Source organism: Nerophis ophidion, linkage group LG02 (assembly GCF_033978795.1).
Source record: "Nerophis ophidion isolate RoL-2023_Sa linkage group LG02, RoL_Noph_v1.0, whole genome shotgun sequence".
Taxonomy (NCBI): domain Eukaryota; kingdom Metazoa; phylum Chordata; class Actinopteri; order Syngnathiformes; family Syngnathidae; genus Nerophis; species Nerophis ophidion.
Window position 1 is genome coordinate 60,553,278 of NC_084612.1, and position 24,946 is coordinate 60,578,223.

General features: G+C 39.0%; 1 protein-coding gene across 2 annotated transcripts in view; it reads right to left on the reverse strand.

Annotated features, from left to right (window-relative positions):
• Positions 1-24,617, reverse strand: part of si:ch73-267c23.10 (serine incorporator 1) — a 49,657-nt gene extending 25,040 nt beyond the window's left edge. Inside the window, exons 1-3 of one of the 2 annotated variants that reach the window (XM_061887855.1) lie at positions 24,344-24,606; positions 19,265-19,426; positions 1,815-2,008 (exon numbers count right to left, since the gene is read on the reverse strand). In XM_061887855.1, the coding sequence (XP_061743839.1) occupies positions 1,815-2,008; positions 19,265-19,426; positions 24,344-24,382 (395 nt within the window). In that variant the 5' untranslated portion in view covers positions 24,383-24,606. Of the gene's footprint in view, positions 1-1,814; positions 2,009-19,264; positions 19,427-24,343 lie in introns of both variants that reach the window. The other variant, XM_061887848.1, reaches the window with a different exon arrangement.
• Positions 24,618-24,946: the final 329 nt, after the last annotated feature.

A 24,946-nucleotide genomic window follows, 5' to 3' on the forward strand; every position in this document is an offset into this window, starting at 1 on the left:
TGTGATTTAGGGATATAAACAAACATTGATTGATTGTATAATAACTGCAGTAGCTTAGCAGGCCTAAGTATTCATTAAAAACAAGGCAGAGTTTTTTTTTTTAACAAATATATGTAACATTACAGAGTTTGAGCAGTAACACTGTTGAAATATTTAATTATGTGATTATTTCGCGTACAACTAGCTGGAGCCCTTGTACCACTAGTAGTACACGTACCACAGTTAGAGAATTACTGCATCACGGTATAAAAATATGACCAAAAAAACAGCAATGGACATTATTATGTTGGTAGTTGGCAGCCATCACATTTCCCACAGTTACTTTAAATTGTTGTACAAGATTTAATGCTAAAAACAGTACTACTGTTAATGATACAACTACAGTATATTTACACACATACTAGCTATTATACATTTTTACTCGCCCTTCTCTCTCGATCTCAACTCTACTGCTCAGTTAAAGGGCAACTGTACTTTTTTTTTTGCCCAGCATTCACAATCCTTACGAGAGACAAGCACACATATGTTTTTTTAATGCATTCCAAATCATAAATAAATGTGAGCTTTTTCCTTCAACAACAACACTATTACTCATGACTTCATGAGAGACAACCAACATAATAAAACAATCACTCACCGTACAAGGTCACCTCACACTGGGAAGCCGACTGATGGGATGTTCACATCTTGTTTAGATGAAGAATTAATCATAATTCTTGCGAAAAAAGAAAAAGGTGGGTGCCATCGAGCGTCTGTTAGTGTCTTTCACGCCATCTCCAGTTCTAAGTTGGATGTTGAAATTAACCTACTTCTTGGTTTATGGCCGCATCCTTCTACTATCCAGGTGAGAGGCATGATTTATGATCTACAATAAACTTTCACCAAATCAGAGGCGATGCATCAGCCCACCAGCTCATGATGTCAATATATCAGCACGCTCTGTGATCAATGTGCCACTAAATGTAGGCCCTTAATGTTAACACTTTTAAAAATCTCGCCAATACTTGGTCAATATTCAGGTCACAGAGTGTAAATGAAGTGTTGTTGGTGCTCTTTGGATGATTTTTAGTGGGCTTTATGGGCAGAATATATGCAATTACATTAGCTGACTTTTATTTACGTGTTGGAATGCATAAAAAAAGACAAAGTATATGTTTGTGGAGGGAGGTGTAGCAAAGGTCACCACCGCTGTCTATGGTGCTGAGGACGAGCACCATCAAATAGGGGCGGGGCATGTGCTGACTGCGAGACACAGCTGGCAGGTGATTAGATTTCACAGATGGGACGTGTTAATCTAATCATCTGTCGTCTTTAACAGTGAGCAGCCGAGTGCAGGAGGAGGAGGAGTATTGAAGAGACTGAAAAGAAAGAACTTTTTGTCTGATGAACTTCAGGAAACAACCATTAAACATTTTTCAACTCTGCACACCTGGTGTATCTGCCGTATGTATCAGTGGGACCGCGAGTAAGCGACTTCTATAATGTTTTTGTCTCTCATAAGGATTATGAATCGTAGACAACATTCCAAAGAAAGGTGCAGTTCCCCTAAAAAGATTTCCTCCTACATGTAAGATTTTTTCTTGGTTCTGTATGACGAATATGTTTGCATTGACTTGCATCGTCCATTGGTGCTGTATCCATAAAATGCAACTAGAAGACTTCAAATGAGTCGATAATTGGTACTGCTGATGTTAAGGTTACATAGAAACACATATGACCTCGTCTATGACTGTTGAAGGTTTTTGTTGCTAATGAGGTCAGAGTTTATGGATTATCGACTCCTTTAGTTTAGTAGTAGGACATTTCCTACTTACCCATTGTGGATGGCGGCACGGGGGTCTCGGCTGTTCTTGATGCTAATCATTAGAATGGAAAAGCCAAGGAACCACACACTCATTCCAAAACACACGCGGTAAACAGCTTTGTAGCCAACAAACATCTGGCAGTCAACATCTGCTTGCATGCCAGGTATGGAAGATCCTGCTCCATCTTCACAGAAGCCTGGTATCTACAACACATCACAGTCAAAGTTGTGCTGATTGTCAATAAATTGGATTATTAAGGTGTAGGAGAAGAACAATTTACTTGTATATACAAAACCACAGCAGTTCATTTATTGTTTTGAAATGAAACAGTACCTATTCATTCATATTTGCATGTAAATATGTGACTAATTTCAAGGGCTGTGTTTAAATAGTCAGAGATTCAACGATTCAATGATTCAATTTGGAGGAGCCCGATTCGACTATCAATCAACCGAATAAAGATATTAATATTCCCATCCCCCCTCCGTGTGAGGATGACATGTTAATAACAACCGCTGGAAACAATGGAATCACCAAACTTGGAGGATGTTCATTCAGTTGTTTATTGTTGTACAAAAAAAGCAAATGAAAGACTGTCACATGACACAAAACTTAAAGGGGAACATTATCACCAGACCTATGTAAGCGTCAATATATACCTTATTGGTGCAGAAAAAAGACCATATATTTTTTAACCGATTTCCAAACTCTAAATGGGTGAATTTTGGCGAATTAAACGCCTTTCTGTTTATCGCTCTGGAGGCGACGACGTCAGAATGTGACGTCGCCGAGGTAATACAGCCGCCATTTTCATTTTCAACATATTGTAAACATTGGGTCTCAGCTCTGTTATTTTCCGTTTTTTCGACTCTTTTTTGGAACCTTGGAGACATCATGCCTCGTCGGTGTGTTGTCGGAGGGTGTAACAACACTAACAGGGAGGGATTCAAGTTGCACCACTGGCCCGAAGATGCGAAAGTGTCTGCCGCCAGACCCCCATTGAATGTGCCAAAGTGTCTCCACATTTTACCGGCGATGACAGACATGGCACAGAGATGTATGGATAACCTGCAGATGCATTTGCAACGATAAAGTCAACAAAATCACAAAGGTGAGTTTTGTTGATGTTGACTTATGTGCTAATCAGACATTTGGTCGCGGCGTGACTGCCAGCTAATCGATGCTAACATGCTACGCTAATCGACGCTAACATGCTATTTACGGGCGGTGCTAAAGCAGACATGACACAGAGATGTATGGATAACCTGCAGATGCATTTGCAACGATAAAATCAACAAAATCACAAAAGTAAGTTTTGTTGATGTTGACTGCCAGCTAATCGATGCTAACATGCTATGCTAATTGATGCTAACATGCTATTTACCGGCGGTGCTAAAGCAGACATGGCAGAGACATGTATGGATAACCTGCAGATGCATTTGCAACTATATTATGTTTCCTTCCACCCACATTTAATGCAAAAAAACCCCACTTACCAATCGACGGATTTAAGTTGCTCCAGTGTCACAAGATGCGAAAGTCCTGATCGTTTGGTCCGCACATTTTACCGGCGATGCTAACGCAGCTATTCGGCCATGCTATGGCAATGAATAGCGTCAATAGCTATTCACTCAATAGCTTCAGTTTCTTCTTCAATACTTTCATACTCCAACCATCCGTTTCAATACATGCGTAATCTGTTGAACCGCTTAAACTGCTGAAATCCAAGTCTGAATCCGAGCTAATGTTGCTATATCTTGCTGTGGTATTCGCAATTGTTTGTTTACATTGGCAGCACTGTATGACGTCACAAGGAAATGGATAGTCGCATCGCAAATAGTGAAAATCAAGCACTTTAAAGCTTAATTTAGGGATATTCCGAGACAGGTAACATTTTTTTAAAAACTTCAAAAAATACAACAAGCCAGTGGGAGCTGATTTTTATTGTTTTTAACCCTTTTGAAATTGTGATAATGCTCCCCTTTAAGTCATCTAAATGACAACTTTCTGGCATTAAGAAACAATAAATGAGGTCAAAAAATACAAAACCCAAAAGCAGTGACGTTGGCACGTTGTGTAAATGGTAAATATTAACAGAATACAATTATTTGCAAATCTTTTTCAACCTATATTAATTTGAATAGACTGCAAAGACAAGATATTTAACATTCGAACTGCAAAACTGTTATTTTACAGCATATATTAGCTCATTTGGAATTTGAACATGTTTCACAAGTGGCAAAAAAGACTGAGAAAGTTGAGGAATGCTCATCAAATACTTATTTGGAACATCCCACAGGTGAACAGGCTAATTGGGAACAGGTGGGTGCCATGATTGGGTATAAAAGCAGCTTCCGTGAAATGCTCAGTCATTCACAAACAAGGATGGGGCGAAGGTCACTACTTTGTGAACAAATGCTTGAGCAAATTGTCCAACAGTTTAAGAACAACATTTCTCAACGAGCTATTGCAAGGAATTTAGAGATTTTACCATCTACGGTCCATAATATCAACAAAAGGTTTAGAGAATTTGTAGAAATCACTGCACGTAAGCGATGATATTACGGACATTCGATTCCTCAGGCAGCATTGCATCAAAAAGCGACATCAGTGTGTAAAAGATATCACCACATGGGCTCAGGAACAATTCCGAAAACCCCTATCAGTAACTACAGTTGGTCGCTACATCTGTAAGTGCAAGTTAAAACTCTACTATGCAAAGCGAAAGTCATTTATCAACAACACCCAGAAACGCCGCCGACTTTGCTGGGCCCTACCTCATCTAAGATGGACTGATGCAAAGTGGAAAAGTGTTCCGTGGTTTAACGAGTCCACATTTCAAATTGTTTTTGGAAACTGTGGAAGTCGTGTTCTCCGGAACAAAGAGGAAAAGAACCATCCGAATTGTTATATCCACAAAGTTCAAAAGCCAGCATCTGTGATGGTATGGGGGTGTGTTAGTGTCCAAGGCATGGTTAACTTACACATCTGTGAAGGCACCATTAATGCTGAAAGGTACATACAAGTTTTGGAGCAACATATGTTGCCATCCAAGCAACGTTATTATGAACCCCCCTGCTTATTTTAGCAAGACAATGCCGAGCCGCATGTTACAATAGCGTGGGTTCATAGTAAAAGAGTGTGGGTACTAGACTGGCCTGCCTGTGGTCCAGACATGTTTCCCATAGAAAATGTTTGGCGTTATATGAAGCCTAAAATACCACAACGGAGAGTTGGAACATTAAATATATTGTCTTAGCAGCCTATTCAATTTAATATAAGTTGAAAAGGATTTGCAAATCATTGTATTCTGTTTTTATTTATGATTTACACAACATGCCAACTTCACTGGTTTTGAGTTTTGTACATTGTGGTCGTAAACATTTTATTTCTCGATCACGCAGAGTAAAATATGTATGGAATCACTCAATTTAGAGACAAATAATAAGAATTCACCCTGTAACATCGGGATCGGATTAAATATGTTAAATAATCCACAGTTAAAAAGGCGTGTTCACACCTTGGAGCGCTGTTGCACCAGGTGGATTGACACAAATCATAATTCCAAGACGAGAGATGTCATTTGAACGAAGGTAAAGATTATCAAACTTTTTGAAGAAGGTAAATCATTACACAATGTTGCAAAAAATGTTGTTTGTTCACAGTCGGTTGCTGTGTCTACAATCTGGACCAAGTACAAACAACATGGGAAAGTTGTAAGACAAGCATACTTGTAAACCAAGGAAAACATCTAAGTGTCAAAACAGAAATTTCAAGCAATATGTCTTGAAAACAGAAAATGCAAAACAATTGAAGAACAAATAGGCGGAAACCGGATTCACAGTCTGTGACCGAACTGTAAGAAAGTGCCTAAAACCAATGAGATTTAAATAGAAACGAAAGCCATCACTATCAACCAAACAGAAAGGTTCAAATGGGATAAGAAAAAGTAATCATTGACTATGGATGACCGGATGAAAAATTATATTCAGTGATTAATGGTGAATCTGCATTGGCGACGTGATGATGCTGGAACTAGAGATGTCCGATAATATCGCCCGGCTGATATTATCGGCCGATAAATGCTTTAAAATGTAATATCGGAAATGATCGGTGTAGGTTTGAAAAAGTAAAATTAATGACTTATTAAAACGCTGCTGTACGGAGTGGTACATATCCGGTAAAACACGGACGTAGGGAGAAATACAGAGCAGTTGCGTCTCCCAGTCAGCAGCCCCTCCCCTCTCCTACACACAACACAGGAGTTGACGACTGCAGCTTGAGACGTTTACTGGCGATGCTTGATGACCTCGTCAAACCACCGCGAGCGGAGCATAACAACAACAAGAGTGTGTTGTTGACGGTGCTGCAGCCGTGGCTAACAAGCGAGCTCGCTCGGTGACTGACTAACGACACCATGTCTATGGTTTGGGATTATTTTAAAGTGTGTCTGACAGATAAAAAACTGGCAATTTGCAATAACTGCAAAAAGTTGGTGTAGGGAGGCGGAGCCGGCGAACGAGTAGCGGGGCAGGGCACGCTGGAGCCCTGCTCAAGATGGCGGCAAGGAGGCGGAGAATGCAGCTGAGCGGAGGGGGGGGGGGGGGGGGGGCCGGGAGCGACGCAGCAATCTAATTCAGGTGCGTGGATCGCGCACCGGCACACAATTGACTTATCTCCTCACGGTGTATAAAAGGGGAGAGGGAGGTGAGATCGAGGCAGAAGGAGTTGGAGAGCCTGCAGTACTGGAAGAGAGAGAGAGACAGAGAGAGAGCCAAAGACAGCGACGACGGGGGAGGCTGAAGTCGATCGAGGAGCGAGCAGTAGAGAAGGAGCTGAAAAGCGACCCGACCACAGATAAGCTTGTGTTATTGAAAGAATAAACAAGAGTCAAACCTGCTCAGCAATGTCCTTCTTAGATGGTCCGTGGAACCTGCACCTCGACGGCAAGAGTCCGTCACAGTTGGTTATGCGAGGAGGAACCAAGACGTCTTCCTTTAATACAAGCAATTTGATCTCCCACCTCTTCAAGAATATTAAAGAGATACAAGATGAACACAAGCGGAAGATGGATAAAAAGCAAACACCCCAAGCAGCTTGCAGTGAACGGGGGTGCCCTGTCTCAATGAAGCATTTCAGAAGCTCTGTCTGATTGGTAGGCCACTTCAAGCACTCACCACCAGCTTGCAGCACATTTGTGTTACTCATACAAATACATTAGACCACAGCAAAGTATGCCAGGCAGTCTACTAAAGGAGGACTATGTTATTGTTTACTTAATTACTCTTGTATACTCTGGACAGAAGCTGTGTGCCTTCATTGTTGTTGTAGCTGTTGTTTTGAGGCATGTTTAAGAAAAAAAGGCACTTTGTGAAAGTCAAAGTATAGTATTTCCCATAGTTGTAGTGGGTATTAGGATTATCTCAGGGAGAACTTGTCCCAAATTCCAAACTGCTGTTTTGAGACATGTTAAAAAAATTATGTACTTTGTGATTTCAATAATAAATATGGCAGTGCCATGTTGGCACTTTTTTCCATAACTTGAGTTGAAGTTTTTTTCTTATTTTGGAAAACCTTGTTACATTGTTTAATGCATCCAACAGGGCATCACAACGAAATTAGGCTTAGTAATAATGTGTTAATTCCACAACTGTATATATCGGTATCGGTTGATACCGGAATCGTGTTAAGTCTAGTCTTATAACGATAACACTGTGGCTAATATTGTCTCTATCTTCACCACAACAATCAAGTTGACCAACTTTTGAACAACGCTTTGATGTACATCATCCCAAACCCCCTTGCCTCATCAATACCACATCTCCACATTGGTGAGCCTTTGACATGAGCGATTGTTGTCTTGCCTTGGCCTGTTTGTTTCTCCCAGGCTGAAAGATGTTAAAGTTAAAGTACCAATGATTGTCACAAACACACACTAGGTGTGGTGAAATGTGTCCTCTGCATTCGACCCATCCCCTTGTTCACCCCCTGGGAGGTGAGAAGAGCAGTGAGCAGCAGCGGTGGCCGCGCCCGGGAATCGTTTTTGGTGATTTTAACCCACAATTCCAACCCTTGATGCTGAGTGCCAAGCAGGGAGGTAATAGGTACCATTTTTTTAATAGTCTTTGGTATGACTCGGCCAAGGTTTGAACTCACTACCTACCTATCTCAGGGCGGACACTCTAACCACTAGGCCACTGAGTAGTCACAAATGTGAGTGTGTGACGGATCAAGGAAGAGGCCGATGATGACCTTTGAGCAAAGACTGCCGTATTTTCTGGACCATAGGGGGCACCGGTTTATAAAGCGCACTGCCGATGAATGGTCTATTTTGATCTTTTTTCATACAAAAGGCGCACCGGATTATAGGGCGTATTAAAAGAGTCGGTTTTTTTTTTGGTTTTTTTTCTGGAACAAGTGTCAAAAGATGTAGCTAACTGTTTTAATGACATTGAGACTTTACTTAAATCAATAACAGAGCAGCATCTCCTCATCCGTAAACAACAACACCTGAAATGTGTCCCCTGAAAAATCTCTGACCGGAACGCTCTAATAACTAAAGTTCCTTGGGTGAATAATGTAAACTCACTATACCGGTATGTTTTAGCGCTTTCATGGCGAGTTTACTGACAGATATAAGTGAGAACTTCACAATACTTTATATTAGAAATGGCAACAGCGGAGGATAAATGTCCCATAACAAGAAGTTTGAGAAAAAAAAGAAGCTTATTGCCTAAGGTGTCGGCACAAACTACTAAGGTGGACACGCACAATTTTTCAGGATTTATGCAGATCCCAAATACAGATCAGAAGGTACCAGAAGGTAAGAAAAGTTGCTTTTGCATAATATTGTGAAACAAAATGCCAGATAAAATGTCTTAGCTTATACACACACCATAAAAATACAGAGGAAGAGATCCAGCCTACTGATATTTTTCCTCTTGTGTGGGCGTAAAACACCCAGCCTCATAACCCCTCCCGTGCTGTCTCCTCAGCAACATCAACTCCCCTGTCCGGAAGTCGTCTCCTTAATGCACGTGTCTCAGTCACCGTGACTGTTAACATCGGGCCGGTAATGAGTTCCATGCGTGTCCAGCCATAGATAACATTTGCCAAAGCCTGACTGGAGCGACATAATTCTGTAATTGGTGCCGCTTTCACAACAATGGAAAACATGAGCATTCACATACCAGATACCACACGGTATCAAAATACCAAACACGAGACATCGCGGGACCCACTTACTGCAAACAACACGAATGATAACAACAAAGCTAAGGGTCATAGCTGTGACCGTCAAGTAGACCAAGTTTTTGCTAAACAATTTACGCCCGTCGTTTTAGCACATGGAAGACAGTTCTAGCAAGGAATTACCCACAATGTGATGAAGTATTTCCAGGTTGTGGTCATGTTGTAGTGGCCGGGTGATGGTCATAACTGTGCAGATAACTGACAATATGACCTGGTCCCCTTACCTTTGTAAAAAGAGCTCAGCAGCGCACGCACTTTTTGCATCGGATGAAAAAAAGCATAGCTCCCTCCCCCATTCTCACCACATTCTAGAGAGGAACTGTAGAGAGCCTAGTGACCAATCATTAGGACTCCTCTTCCACCTTTCCAGGAGATCGCAAAAAACTTAGAAAATCTGCAGAGACTCCTCCCACCCCCACCAAGAACTTTTTTCACTGCTGGACTCTAGAAAGAGGTTCTGTAACAGCTTCTTCCGTTAGGCCGTAAGACTCTTGAACGAATCATAATAATTCCCTCAATTCCCCCTGTGGGGACGGGTGGCGCGCCGGGGCCGGCTCCGAGATGGGCGACAGGTGCGTAAATGGCCCACCTGGGTGCAGTTGTCTTTGGGGGGTTGGGGGCCGCAAATGGCCCCCCCATGGGAAAAAAAGAAGGAGAGGAATTTGAAGACGAATTTGAAGAAAAATTTGAGGAAGAATTTGATGAAGAGGAATTTGAAGAATAAGAAGAAGAACGTGATGAAATAGAAGAAGAAGACAAAATAAAAGAATAAGAAAAAGAAAAAGAAGAAGAAGAAAAATAAGAAGGAGAAAAAGAAGAAGGAATAGAAGAACTAAGGAGGGATGAAGAAAAGGTGAAAAAGGAAGTAAAGACCGAGGGCACAGGTGGAGGGTAGGCGCGGCTGGACGGTGTCCCGGCCTGCGTCTGGCGGTGGAGGTATGTGGTGATCCGTGGCCGGCAGACCTGCAGCGAGGCGGGGCGCCCCAGGGCCGGCTCCGAGGTGGGCGACAGGTGCGTAGATGTCCCACCTGGGCGCAGTTGTCTCATCACCTCTCACAGTATAAAAGGGCAGCAGCTGAGATGGACGGGGCAGGAGAGTTGGAGAGGAAAACAGGCACACGAACACGAGCGCGACGGAGAGCAAGATGGAGACGGAGACGCAAGCGGCCAGCTGATAAGCAACCCAAAGAGCGCGACCGTCACCAGAGGCCCGGAGGGTTGAAAAGCGACTGGAAGAGCGAGGCGGCGGAAGAGGCGAGTGCTGAAAAGCGACCCAACCAGAAAAAGCATAAGAGAGCTGAGTTTTATTGAAAAATAAACAAAATCTCAAAACTGCCACGGCGTCATCTCTCTCCATTGGTGGTCAGAGGAACCCGGAGGCAAGAGTCCTTCCAAAAATGGATTAACTCACTGGAATATAAAGACAATATAACATACATCCATAAACGTGGATGCATATGCAAAAGTGCAATATATTTATCTGTACACTAATCTATTTATTTTTATCTGCACCTTATTGATTTTTTATCCTGCATTTCCATGAGCTAATGCAACGGAATTTTGTTCTTATCTGTACTGTAATGTTCAAATTTGAATGACAATAAAAAGGAAGTGTAAGTCTAAGTCTAATAACAATGACGCTTGCAGGATCCTCTGTGAGTAAAGCAATCTACAGTTGAACAAACCCAAGGTATTTTCACATCAGGAGAAGTCAGGAGACACAACAGTAGCCTGTCGAGGGATCAAACTATTATCACACTGTAGTGTTGTGTTGTTCCCGAACGATTTGTTTGAACGAACGACTCTTTTGAGTGAACGTACTGAACCGAATCACTTCATGAACTGATTCGTTCCTTTCTCAGTTCAGTTCCGCCGCGACCATGCCGGTATGAGTGGAACTGGCGCATTCCATGACTCACTGAACCCTCGACGTCGGCGAACAACGCAGCTAGCTACTCATCATGGGGGGGGGGGGACTGAGCGAACCGGGGATTAACGACATGAATCACGCAGTGAACGACAACACTCTCGTGATATTTTGATATTTTCTTTGTTATATTTTTAAACGTAGGTTACAGAACATTTAGTTTTTATGTTGGCATTTCTGGCTCTTAATTTATTTGTTTTATTTTGAAGGTATTTATTTTCTTTTTGTTTACAAAGTTTACATTTTCTTTGCAACAGAACATTTAGTTTTTATGTTGGCATTTGTTAAGGGTTTCTTTATTTAATATTTGTTTTTGCACTAAAAAAACGAGGCATATTTATTTAACTGTTGATTGCAAGCATTTTAGTAGGCAATTACTATCTTTTTTTATTTCCCACACTTATTTAATTCTTATTTTCATTTCAGTGCAATAAAACATATTTAACAACCAAGACATTTAGTCACACTTTGTTTATTGGACAGACCGGAAACGCACACACAGTGTTTTTAAAAGTAACAGAATCTCTACTACAGCTGCAATGTCTGTTTGCGAACGTCAAGGGGAGTCTGTCAGGGCAGAGAGCGATTCACGTATGTCGCCCTCTGGCCCACAGAACTGTAGCTGAGTGATTCAGGTACGCTTCACGAACCTACAAGAACTGACTGGTTGTCGCTGAGGACGTGATTCAGGTTCGCGCTGCACTCACTCACTCATTCGGAATCAGGACTCGCGAACCTACAGACACAGAGAACTGACTGTGTCGCGGAGGAGGACGTCACATTGAGGCTCTCGTTCAGTCACTGTGCGCGTCGTTCATTGGGTGCTGAGGGCTTGTGTCGTTCGCGAACTGACACACACCGAGATCTGCTGCTGGGGAAGCTGTTACTGACTGACTCATGATTCGCCGACCTGCACACAGAACTGCTGCTGCAGAAGTGATTCGGTGAACAATTTATTTTGAACGACTCAATTTAAGGAACTGATTTTAGTGATTCAGTACAGTCAAAAGAACTGCCGATCCCATCACTATCACACTGTGTGGATAACAATGTCGGAGCCTTCTCTGTAAGATACGTTTCTGTTTCTGTTGAAACAGAAACCTATATTACAGGGGTGGGGGCACTGACTTTCTGTACTTTTAGGTTTCTGCTTCTGTTGAAACAGACACCTAAAAGTATGGGTGGAGGGGGGTGGGGACACTGACTTTCTCTACTTTTACTAATGTTACACTGAAATATATATGTAGCTTTACATTCTATCTGTGTTGAAATATATGTGCAATACATTATGGTAGATAATGACTATGTTGTTAATATGGAAATTAAAGTGCTCTAATAAATAAATGATCATAAATCTGATCATTCCAGTATGTTTCTGATGCTCAAAAAAGTATCAAAAGTTAAGGTACATCTAATTTTTACATAGCCGCCGTCTTGGAAATATGCTAATTAGGTGTCCAGAAACACCCAATTATAACAATGATTTTTCTATCATATTTCTAATTGTCAAAAAACATGAAATAGACACGAAGTTTGGATTTGTAGCTCATCTGGTTCAAATGTAGAGGCCGCTGTGGCGACCCCAAAGGTCACCAGCGCGGGCGCCCATTTAAAGGCCTACTGAAACCCACTACTACCGACCACGCAGTCTGATAGTTTATATATCAATGATGAAATCTTAACATTGCCACACATGCCAATACGGCCGGTTTAGTTTACTAAATTGCAATTTTAAATTTCCCGCAGTATATATATATATATATATATATATATATATATATATATATATATATATATCCTGTTGAAAACGTAGCGGAATTATGATGTCGCGTGCGCGTGACGTCACGGATTGTAGCAGACATTTTCTTCCACCACCGATCACGGCTGTAAGTCGTCTGCTTTAATCGCAGAATTACACAGTATTCTGGACATCTGTGTTGCTGAATCTTTTGCAATTTGTTCAATTAATAATGGAGACGTCAAAGAAGAAAGATGTTGGTGGAAAGCGGTGTATTGCAGCTGCCTTTAGCAACACAAATACATCCGGTGTTTCCTTGTTTATATTCCCGAAGGTGAAGCTTTACTATGGAACAGAGTGGTCAAGCGAACATGGTCCTCTATCACGAGTCAACCGGTAGGTTTCGGTGAGAAAATTGTGGTAATAAGTCGACTCTTACCGTAGACATGAGCGGAGCTTGCGTCGATCCTCGTGCACCTGTCAAAGAGGCAGCTGCAGACTGTCTTGCCTCCTCCGACCGGCCGCCCCCGAACTTGGGATTCTTCCACCGTGAAGGAGGGGGGGGGAAAAAGCTCAGCCCGGCCCGACCGGCTGCCTTCGCTTCGACTCGTCGAGAAACGTGGCTTCCCACAGAGACACTGGCGGTCACCACACCCGTGGCCACACCCCTCCTTCATGTACGACTATATCATCTCACTCAAACATTAGTAACACAATAAGCAGATAAGGGATTTTCCAGAATTATCCTAGTAAATGTGTCTAATAACATCTGAATCGCTCCCACTGCCCTGTTTTTTTTCTTTTTTTCTAGTCCTTCCCTTTCACTATCCTCATCCACGAATCTTTCATCCTCGCTCAAATTAATGGGGAAATCGTCGCTTTCTCGGTCCGAATCGCTCTCGCTGCTGGTGGCTATGATTGTAAACAATGTGAGAATGTGAGGAGCTCCACAACCCGTGACGTCACACGCACATCGTTTGCTACTTCCGGTACAGGAAAGGCTTTTTTATTAGCGACCAAAAGTTGCGAACTTTATCGTCGATATTTTCTACTAAATTCTTTCAGCAAAAGTATGGCAATATCGCGAAATGATCAAGTATGACACATAGAATGGACCTGCTATCCCCGTTTGAATAAGAAAATCTCATTTCAGTAGGCCTTTAAACAATACATAATGTTTCTTCTACCAAGAAAGTATATTGTGTGTTATTTTATTCTTTAAATAAAACTTGGTTTAAAGATTCTAGTGTGTTTGAAAGTACCTTTTGAGCTCATTCAACAATACCGTGAAAATAATGATAACCGTAAACATTTTAGTCGGAGCCGTGGTTATTAACCATGACATTTTTAAATGGGTACATCCCTAGTGTCAAAGTAACCTTTCCTGTATAGCAGGCCATATTAAGTACTTTTCATTCTTGTGCCTCTGACTCAGACTATCTTAGTATTTAGGGGAGTAGGACTGCCAAGGTCGGGTCACTATAACCGCAATCATAACAGTATGATAAGTGCAGAACATGTGCATGTACCAAAGTCCCGTTGTCATCAGTGCAGTCTCTGAGGCATGGACTTAATGAGTGAGTAACTCTTCATCCGTATTGCTCCAACTTTCTCTGATTGCTGTGATCAGATCAGCTTTGTAGGTTGGAGTCTTGTCATGGACCATTTTTTTTTCAATTTCCACCAAAGATTTCTTAATTGGATTGAGATCCGGTCTATTCGCAGGCCATGACACTGACCTTATGTATCTTTCTTCATTAAAAGTTTATACAGTTTTTTGATCAAGGGCAATATCATCTTGAAAAATGATGTCATCGTCCCCAAACATATTTTACATTGATGCAACAAGAAAAGTGTCCAAAATGTCAATGTAAATTTGTGCATTTATTGAAGATGTAATGTCAGCCACCTCCCCAGTGCAATCACCTGACATGCAGCCCCATATCATCCATGACTGTGGAAATGTTCCAGCATAATCGCCTTGTTCAATACAAATTCACGATTCATCTCTGAATATGACTTCATCCAGTCATTCATAGCTTTTCGTTTTGTCCATTCAAACCTTGTTTTTTATGTTTAGTTATTAAAAATGGCTTTTGTTTAGCTTTTTTTGTATTTAAATCCCAATTCCTTAAGGTGTTTTCTTATAGTTCGGTTACAGACGGTGACTCCAGTTTTTGCCCATTTGTTTCATTCATTTTAGAATAGAATAGAATAGAATAGAAAGTACTTTATTGATCCCTGGGGGAAATTCAGCACCACAGTTCACTCACAATAGACAATAATAATGCATGTTGTCCTTGGTCTACCGGTATGCTTGTCTTTTACAACCTACCCACGTTGTTTGTACTTGATCCAGATTTTAGACACAGCAACTGACTATGAACAATCAACATCTTTTGCAACATTGCGTGATGATTTAGCCCATGGGTATCAAACTCTGGCCCGCGGGCCAAATTTGGCCCGCCGTGTAATTTCATTTGATGATTTAGCCCATGGGTATCAAACTCTGGCCCGCGGGCCAAATTTGGCCCGCCGTGTAATTTCATTTGGCCCTTGAGGTAGTATAAAATTAAGATTAGAGCTGGCCCGCCGGTATTATACAGGGGACGTGCCGCTGTAACAACGCATTTGCCAACCCTCATGATTTACCCGAGAGACTCCCGAATTTCACTGCCCCTCCCGAAAATCTCCCGGGGCAACAATTCTTCCGAATTTCTCCCAATTTCCACCCGGACAACAAGATTGGGGGCGTGCCTCGAAGGCACTGCCTTCAGCGTCCTCTACAACCTATCGTCACATCCGTTTTTCCGCCATACAAACAACGTGCCGGCCAAGTCACATAATATCTGCGGCTTTAACACACATGAATGAATGCATTTCATACTTGGTCAACAGCCGTATGAACGACTTTAACACTGTTACAAATATGCACAACACTGTGAAACCACACCAAACAAGAATGACAAATACGTTTCGGGAGAACATCTGCACCGTAACACACGTAATACCCAGAACCCCTTGCAGCACTAACTCTTCCTGGACACACCCCCGCTACTACCAAACCCGGCCCCCCCAATTTTTATTTAAATTTTATTTGACATGCCACTGATATTTTTCAATTATTATTGATAGGTTGATTGGCAACACTAAATTGGCCCTAGTGTGTGAATGTGAGTGTGAATGTTGTCTATCTGTGTTGGCCCTGTGATGAGGTGGCGACTTGTCCAGGGTGTACACTGCCTTCTGCCCAAATGCATTTGCGCTTGTCCCCAGAAGGGACAAGCGGTAGAAAATGGATGAATGGATAATTTGAAACTCGACTTTGCATGTCACTATAAAGTTATATAAGCCTTGCTTGTTCAATATTCAATGCAAAACTTGTCTGGATCTCTCTTAAAAGGTTAATTTGTTCAACCTTGGCCCGTGGCTTTGTTCCGTTTGAAATTTTGGCCCACTCTGTATTTGAGTTTGACACCCCTGATTTAGCCTGTTGAAGATTGAAGTTTGATTATCCTTTATTTTTGACATCTTTTGTGTTGGAGCCATGATTCATGTCAATCCACCTAGTGCAACAGCACTCCTTTTTTACTGCTGACTAATAAACAGATTGCATTTGATGCAGGTGTTAGCTTTTGGAAATGAACATTTACAAGGTGATTCCAGAATAGTTTTTTCTCAAAATTGAATGAATCCATATTTTTTTCACTCTGCTTGATTTAAAAATGAAATTGTTACTGACTACCGCAATCCGTATTCTTGATTAGTTTTAATGTTTCTTAAAGCCAGAAAGTTGTCTTTTGAAACGACTACCGTATTTTTCGGACTATAGGTCGCAGTTTTTTTCATAGTTTGGCCAGGGGTGCGACTTATACTCAGGAGTGACTTTATGAGTGAAATTATTAACACATTACCGTAAAATATCAAATAATATTACATAGCTATTTCCCGTAAGAAACTAGAAGTATAAGATTTTATAGGATTTAGCGATTAGGAGTGACAGATTGTTTGGTAAATTTATAGCATGTTCTATATGTTATCGTTATTTGAATGACTCTTACCATAATATGTTACGTTAACATACCAGGCACCTCCTCCGTTCATTATTTATGAGTCATATAACGTACACTTATTCAGCCTATTGTTCACTATTCTTTATTTTTATTTTAATTTGCCTTTCAAATGTCTATTCTTGGTGTTGGGTTTCATCAAATAAATTTCCCCCAAAAATGGGACTTATCCTCCAGTGCGATTTATATGTTTTTTCCCTTCTGTATTATAAATAAATGGGTTGTACTTGTATAGCGCTTTTCTACCTTCAAGGTACTGAAGGCACTTTGACACTACTTCCACATTTACCCATTCACACACTGATGGAGGGAGCTGCCATGCAAGGCGCCAACCAGCACCCATCAGGAGCAAGGGTGAAGTGTCTTGCTCAGGACACAACGGATCTGACAAGGTTGGTACAAGGTGGGATTTGAACCAGGGACCCTTGGGTTGCGCACGGCCACTCTTCCACTGCGCCACGCCGTCCCTAATTATTATGCACTTTCGGCAGGTGCAACTTATACTCCGCAGCGACTCATACTCCGAAAAATACGGTAGATTATTTTTACACCATGTTTATTATCCGCATTTTTTCTACAACTGAAATAACACCCTCCAGGTCTCGTAATTCCATTGTTTTTTTCAGGGGGTTGTATTATATTTATGTTACAGAGGCATAAATAAAAACATTTTCATGTGTTTTCTACGTCTTACATCACTAGCAATCGTGTTTTTATGTCCTTTTCATTCACAGTTTCTAAAGGTTGGAGAAGTTGTGCAAATTTTTCCAAAAGTTGTCTATATATTTAGATAAGGAGGAATTAATTTATGGAATGGATTAAGTAAAGAAGTCAAACAATGTACTAATATGATTCAGTTAAAGAAACTGTTCAAACGACATGAGTTTACAAAGTACAAGGAAGATAAACTGTCTTGAACTGAAAAGGATGCATCATTCATCTCATTAAGTGAATCCTAACTGACTTAACTATTTATGAAGAGAACTGTTGTATTTACAATCCATTGATGTGGGGTTTACGGAAAAAGCTGGCAGCTTAGTTGCCACAATTTTTTTTGTTCAATTGACATTGGTTTTTCCAACATTATATTGTTAATGTAAAAACAGTACAAGTTCTTTTTTTATCCTTGCAACAGCCAGTTTTTCTACGGTAAAAACAAATGTACCGTCTTTCCATTTACAGTACTAAACCGTTAAAAACAACAACCGTAGATTTTACATTCAAAAACTGGCAGGTCAGTCAACAGAATTTTAATGCAAAAAAAACAGTAAAAAATGTTTCAATTTACAGTAAAATGCTGTAAAAAACAACGGAAATGTATTGTCATTTTTTATTAATTTGATGGTTAGTTTGCTGTAAAGTTAAAATTTTTTATTTAGACAAAAACCTGTTTGGAAAGTATGATTATACCTGTACACTGTAATATTTGATGCAATATTGCAGTGGTTCTCAAATGGGGGTACGCGTACCCCTGGGGGTACTTGAAGGTATGCCAAGGGGTACGTGAGATTTTTTAAAATATTTTAAAAATAGCAACAAATCAAAAATCCTTTACAAATATATTTATTGAATAATACTTCAACAAAATATGAATGTTAATTCATAAACTGTGAAAAGAAATGCAACAATGCAATATTCAGTGTTGACAGCTAGATTTTTTGTGGACATGTTCCATAAATATTGATGTTAAAGATTTCTTTTTTTGTGAAGAAATGTTTAGAATTAAGTTCATGAATCCAGATGGATCTCTATTACAATCCCCAAAGAGGACACTTTAAGTTGATGATTACTTCTATGTGTAGAAATCTTTATTTATAATTGAATCACTTGTTTATTTTTAAACAAGTTTTTAGGTATTTTTATATCTTTTTTTCCAAATAGTTCAAGGAAGACCACTACAAATGAGCAATATTTTACACTGTTATACTATTTAATAAATCAGAAACTGATGACATATTTTACTTCTTTGTCTCTTTTTTTCACCGAAAACGCTTTGCTCTGATTAGGGGGTACTTGGATTAAAAAAAATTTCACAGGGGGTACATCACTGAAAGAAGGTTGAGAACCACTGCAATATTGGATACTATTTAAGTTTAAAAGGAATGCAATTTCAAGCAGTACATATACTTGAGTTTGACAACTTTGTTCTATTGGGTCGATATTTATCGATATTTATTTCAAGAAGTACATATATTATTTCTGTCTAAATGAAAAAAAACAATTACATTTAGTGAGAAAATATTAAGTATTTAATGGACACATATTTCCAGGTGTTTGCGGGCCAGATAAAATGATGTCGTGGGTGGGCCAGATTTGACCCCCGGGCCTTGATTTTGACATCTGTTCCATTGGGTGGATATTTATCATGGACCCCTACAATCAATAATCCAGCGCAGTAACGAGTTTTGAAGAATTATTGTGGTTTTGTTTACTTTGGCTACTTTGTTTGGCGTTCCCATCCACTCACTCGTACCCTTTTAAGCTGCTGATCCACACCCGGTGACAACATGACGCAGGCCACCACGGTACCCAGCAGCAGGATGGAAGCGTAGATGATCCTGGTCACTGTGGAGTTCCTGCTGCTTGGACAGCAGCTACACACCACACATGTGGCACTGCTGCAAAGACACGGAACCTGCAGATAAGTTGAACTTTAAGTCAAACATTAAGCTAACAAACATTTAATAGTTCAGATCTCAGTGCATTTAACATCTTTGTGGAAATGACCAAGAATGACAGTTGTCAAGCCAAGTTTGAGGTCTGAATATTAACCTCAGCTTTTTATTGTCCACTTAGTAAATCAATTACCGCAGTGCGATATGGACAAAAATATATGTCCGAATACAGGTTATTTTTAGGTGTGTGCCGATCGATCGGACACCTATTAGTATCATTTACATTAAATGAAAAAAAGATGTCTTTCACCACTGTGCCAATCTGACGGTCCAATTTAAAATAACTATCTTTACGAAATCCCAGATTTCTGACTATGAGCCTAACGTTTATAGCCAAGGGGCCTAGATCAACGGGAAGGATCTCAAATACCATCACTTTAGTCTTTTTTTCATTGGAATTTTACGGTTATCTGCTCCGTTCGGTTCGCATTGCTGCAATGATGGTGTTCTTACGATGCAGAAAAGGACAGGAAAGAGGCAGAGCAGCGTGCAGGTAAGATTCCTTTTATTCCATTTAAGCAGCAAAAATATGAAAAGCGTGTCACTCCAAGACGCGCAGGAATCCAAAACAGCAAAACTTGGTTTAGCACGGACAGGTGAAAAACATAAACTGTAGCATAGAACTAAAAAAGCATGCAACCGTTGCCAACACTGAACAAAAGGAAAAGTTCTCTCAACAAGAACACGAACGTATCTGACGTATAGAGTGTACATTGATCCAGCAACTAAGGCTGGGAGACACCAAAATATAAAAAGGGAGTGATTCGGGGCAGAAACAGGTAAGGACGCTAAACAATAAACATAATGCAGGTGCAGCTAATCAGCACACCCAGCAACAAGAAAGTCAACTATTAGATCGAGCTGCAAAATAAATGGACTCAAACATAGGAAGTAGTGCTGAGGAAAACACTAAGCTGCAAAAATAACAACACCAAACAAGACGGGAAATTTGAGTCATGACACTATCCCAGCTTGATGTCATCAAGACAAGCAAGAAGTTGCTGCAATGAGGAAGCATGTTTTTTTTTTTTAAGGAAAATAAATGGGGTTGTCATTGGCATAACATCCTTACAATTTTCGGTAAAAGAAAAAAAAATGCTATGCCTTCTTAGGATTGAGTTCAAACATAGTAAATAAATAGAAAAAAAAAGCAGTGGTCCTAAAACATATATACATAAATATATTTTTATCTATATACACACACACATATATATATATGCATACATATACACACACAAATGTATATATACACACACAAATATATACATACATACATATATATATACACATATATATACATATATATATACACACATATATATATATATACACTATACACACATAAACATATATATATATATATACATATATATATATATATATATATATATATATATATATATACATATATATACATACATACACACACATACATGTGTATATATGATGTACATACACACATACGCACGCACACACGCACATACAGTACATACATACATATATATTATTTGGTCGGATTGAACCAGAAAGAATGAAGCATGGTAGGTGTATGAACAAAGTGCGCAATGGAAGGGACAAGTTAAACAGCCAATAATGTAACCGTATTAACTATCAAGTTTGGCTGTGCCCCCTTGCTGTCTCACTGGTGATTTTCTGCATGGAGTGAGAAAATACACTAAAAATTAGTGCTGTAGAGAGCAAAGAAAGTGTCCATAAAATTGAAAAAGTTACCTCGACAGAATGATGTTTTTTTAAAGATTTTTTTCAAATTATTTGGACGTACGAATAGGGAATTAAAGTGCAGGACTGTAGAAATAAATAAAATTACAAAATATAATAAATGTGCTAATTTAAAACAATAATTTGGTCTAGTAATATTTAAATAATAATTCTTGCATAACATAAATTCATTTCCATACTTATATAAGAATAACAGACCAAATTAATGTTACATAGACCACCTGGCAGTAAACCTGCAAAAATATATTCTCAGTTTCTCTATGTCAACAATTTTTCCCTTTGCGATATTTTGTTAAACTGTATTAAACCTTTCTTACATATTCCTTTTTTTGCACCTTCATTTAAAGAGGGTATTGTAAAGTGTTTAATGTGATTTTAGAGTTTTGTTTACATTGATTGTTTGTTTGTTTTTTATGGTTGTGTCGACATTTCCTTACATTTGAGGGGATTATAATAAGAGAAAGGTTGTGTTTGAAATAAAAATGATAACATTTAATTTATTATTCTCCAGGTCCATATTTTCCATAGCTCTTTAAAAAATAGTAATAATTATCGATGTCGACCAAAATAACAAACTTATATTGTGATACAGTTTTTAGCTATATTGCCCAGTTCTAGTTAAATATGACTTCAAGCAACTCTTTTATTTGTCTTACTTTGTCCAAAAATAGAAAATATTACCATAAAAAAAATAGAAAAAAATACCGGCAGCGGTAAAGTTTAGATCCATGAAGGAAAGAAGAAAGTGAATGAATGTTTATAACTGAATACATTTACATATACATTAAAACATTTTTCTTTTGTACAATGTTTTAAATGAATTAACTAAAATTTATGACAACCTTTTTTCCAAAACACAATATAGAATGTGAGATATAACAGGATAATGCATACATTTATCATTTATTTTCATAACACTTACAAAAAAGTGGGACCCCAAAAATTTACTGTGGATCCCCATTTTGGAAAATTCCTAGCGCCAACAATGTATATATGTGAAGTGCTCCAGAGAAGCTTGTCAACAAGTTAATAGACCGGAGCAGCTTAGCATGCTTAGTGTTAGCACGTGTCTTTATGTGGGCCAGACATCACATGACCTAGCACACTTCTCATGTCCTAAAACAACCCAGCAAATACACTGCTAGCTCCTCTCCCCTCCAACAACTGTTCAACTGACACAACCAAATACACCAAATACAAAACCGCGAAAGGGTGTAATACTAAATAAAAATATAATATAATAAGTCAGTATACATTATGTCCTGAATATATAATATGTACATTTTACAAACCCTGTTTCCATATGAGTTGGGAAATTGTGTTAGATGTGAATATAAACAGAATACAATGATTTGCAAATCATTTTCAACCCATATTCAGTTGAATATGCTACAAAGACAACATATTTGATGTTCAAACTGATAAACATTTTTTTTTGTTTTGCAAATATTAATTAACGTTAGACAACACCTGACAAAAAAGTTGGGAATGGTGGCAATAAATACTGATAAAGTTGAGGAATGCTCATCAAACACTTATTTGGAACATCCCACACGTAACAGGAAACTAATTGTTGAAGCTTTGAAAGTGGAATTCTTTGCCATTCTTGTTTTATGTAGAGCTTCAGTCGCTGTCGTTTTTTACGCTAGATAACGCACCACACATTTTCGATGGGAAACAGGTCAGGACTGCAGGCGGGCCAGGAAAGTACCTGCACTCTTTTTTTACGAAGCCACGCTGTTGTAACACGTGCTGAATGTGGCTTGGCATTGTCTTGCTGAAATAGGCAGGGGCGTCCATGAAAAATGCATGTGTGATGTATCATGTTGTATGCATGCACGTGTGAGGTACCATGTTGTATGCACGCACGTGTGATGCATCATGTTTTGTGCATGCATGTGTGATGTATCATGTTGTATGCATGCATGTGTGATGCATCATGTAGTATGCATGCATGTGTGATGTTGTATCATTTTGTGTGCATGCACGTGTGATGTATCATGTTGTATGCATGCATGTGTGATGTATCATGTTGTATGCATGCATGTGTGATGTATCATGTTGTATGCATGCATGTGTGATGTATCATGTTGTATGCATGCATGTGTGATGCATCATGTTGTATGCATGCATGTGTGATGTTGTATCATGTTGTATGCGTGCATGTGTGATGCATTATGTTGTATGCACGCACGTGTGATGCTTTATGTTGTATGCGTGCATGTGTGATGTATCATGTTGTATGCATGCATGTGTAATGTATCATGTTGTTTGCATGCATGTGTGATGTATCATGTTGTATGCATGCATGTTCCAAATAAACTAAACTCAGCTCAACAGATAGCAGGCCCATCAAAATTTCCGGTGGAATTTTCTAGTTAACTTTATTATGTTACAAATAATTTACTGTTCATATATATATATATATATATATATATATATATATATATATATATATATATATATATATATATATATATATATATATATATATATATATATATATATTAATTAGATTATCCAGAAAATATTGCTCAATACCGTGGTAGAGCGCAATATGTGTATGTGTGGGAAAAAAATCACAAGATACTTCATCTCTACAGAACTGTTTCATGAGGGGTTCCCTCAATCATCATATATATATATATATATATATATATATATATATATATAAATATATATATATATATATATATATATAGTTATTACTTTCTTATGATAAATGAATTAAATGTACGATTTTTTTTTTTTTTTTAAATGTTTGGCAGGATAAATGAAAGGTCACAATGATTACATTATTGGTAGTACAAATACAGTGCAATTTTACAAATTAAATATTAAGTTTTAATTATTTTAGCAACGTTTAGTAAAAAATGGATACAATGTAAGCTTACATATACTATATATAAACATTATATGAATCTATATTGATTATATGTCGAGGCGGGATCAATAGGAGATAAATGAAAGTTGAAACGTTTTGGGCTTATAGGGACATCGCCATATTAGCGTCTTCCTGTTGTTGTTGATACTTAAAATTGTTGTGAACAGAATGTCTGCGTGAATTCCGTATCGCTGTAGAGTAAAAACAAAATAGGACAAGAAGAAAGACAAGTTATATTTAAAAGATAACTCACCCAGCTTACGAGGGGTAAAGCCGCCAATACAGCTCCCATGATAGCCTTCAGTGAGACGTTTGCGGTCCGTCAACTATTTGACAACTCCGCTTCCTTTTCGGCGTTGTTCGTCACGTCGCTCTTCTCTTCCGAGTGCGCTCATATTTGTACGAAAGACAATGTTGTGGTCCAAACGTCAGCAGAAAGATACCTCCCATAACACGCCCAAGCCCCTGCTACGCTTTTTATAAACACTGCAGCCTTTTTTTTAAAAGTCTTTCTTTCCCTCCACAGACTTTAAAGGCATCACCTCCGTTGACGTCAGCACCTTTTTAGCGTTATAAACAAAACCAGCAATAATTCTTACTCTCAAATTGCTCTAGCGTAGATTTGCACCTTTTTCGTATATATAATTAGGAAGGTCCAATTTTGTATTTTTTAAATCAGAGTAATAATTTCGGATTTTGGATTAATTAGCCATGATCAATCACACAATTGCATAATTAAAACATGCTTAAGACCCCAATGAATGCAATTTTACATTTAGAATGTCATCCAGGAACGCTTTTAAACGTTTTACCTGAATGCATGTCATTTACTTGCACAAAACCTTGTACGTTTGAT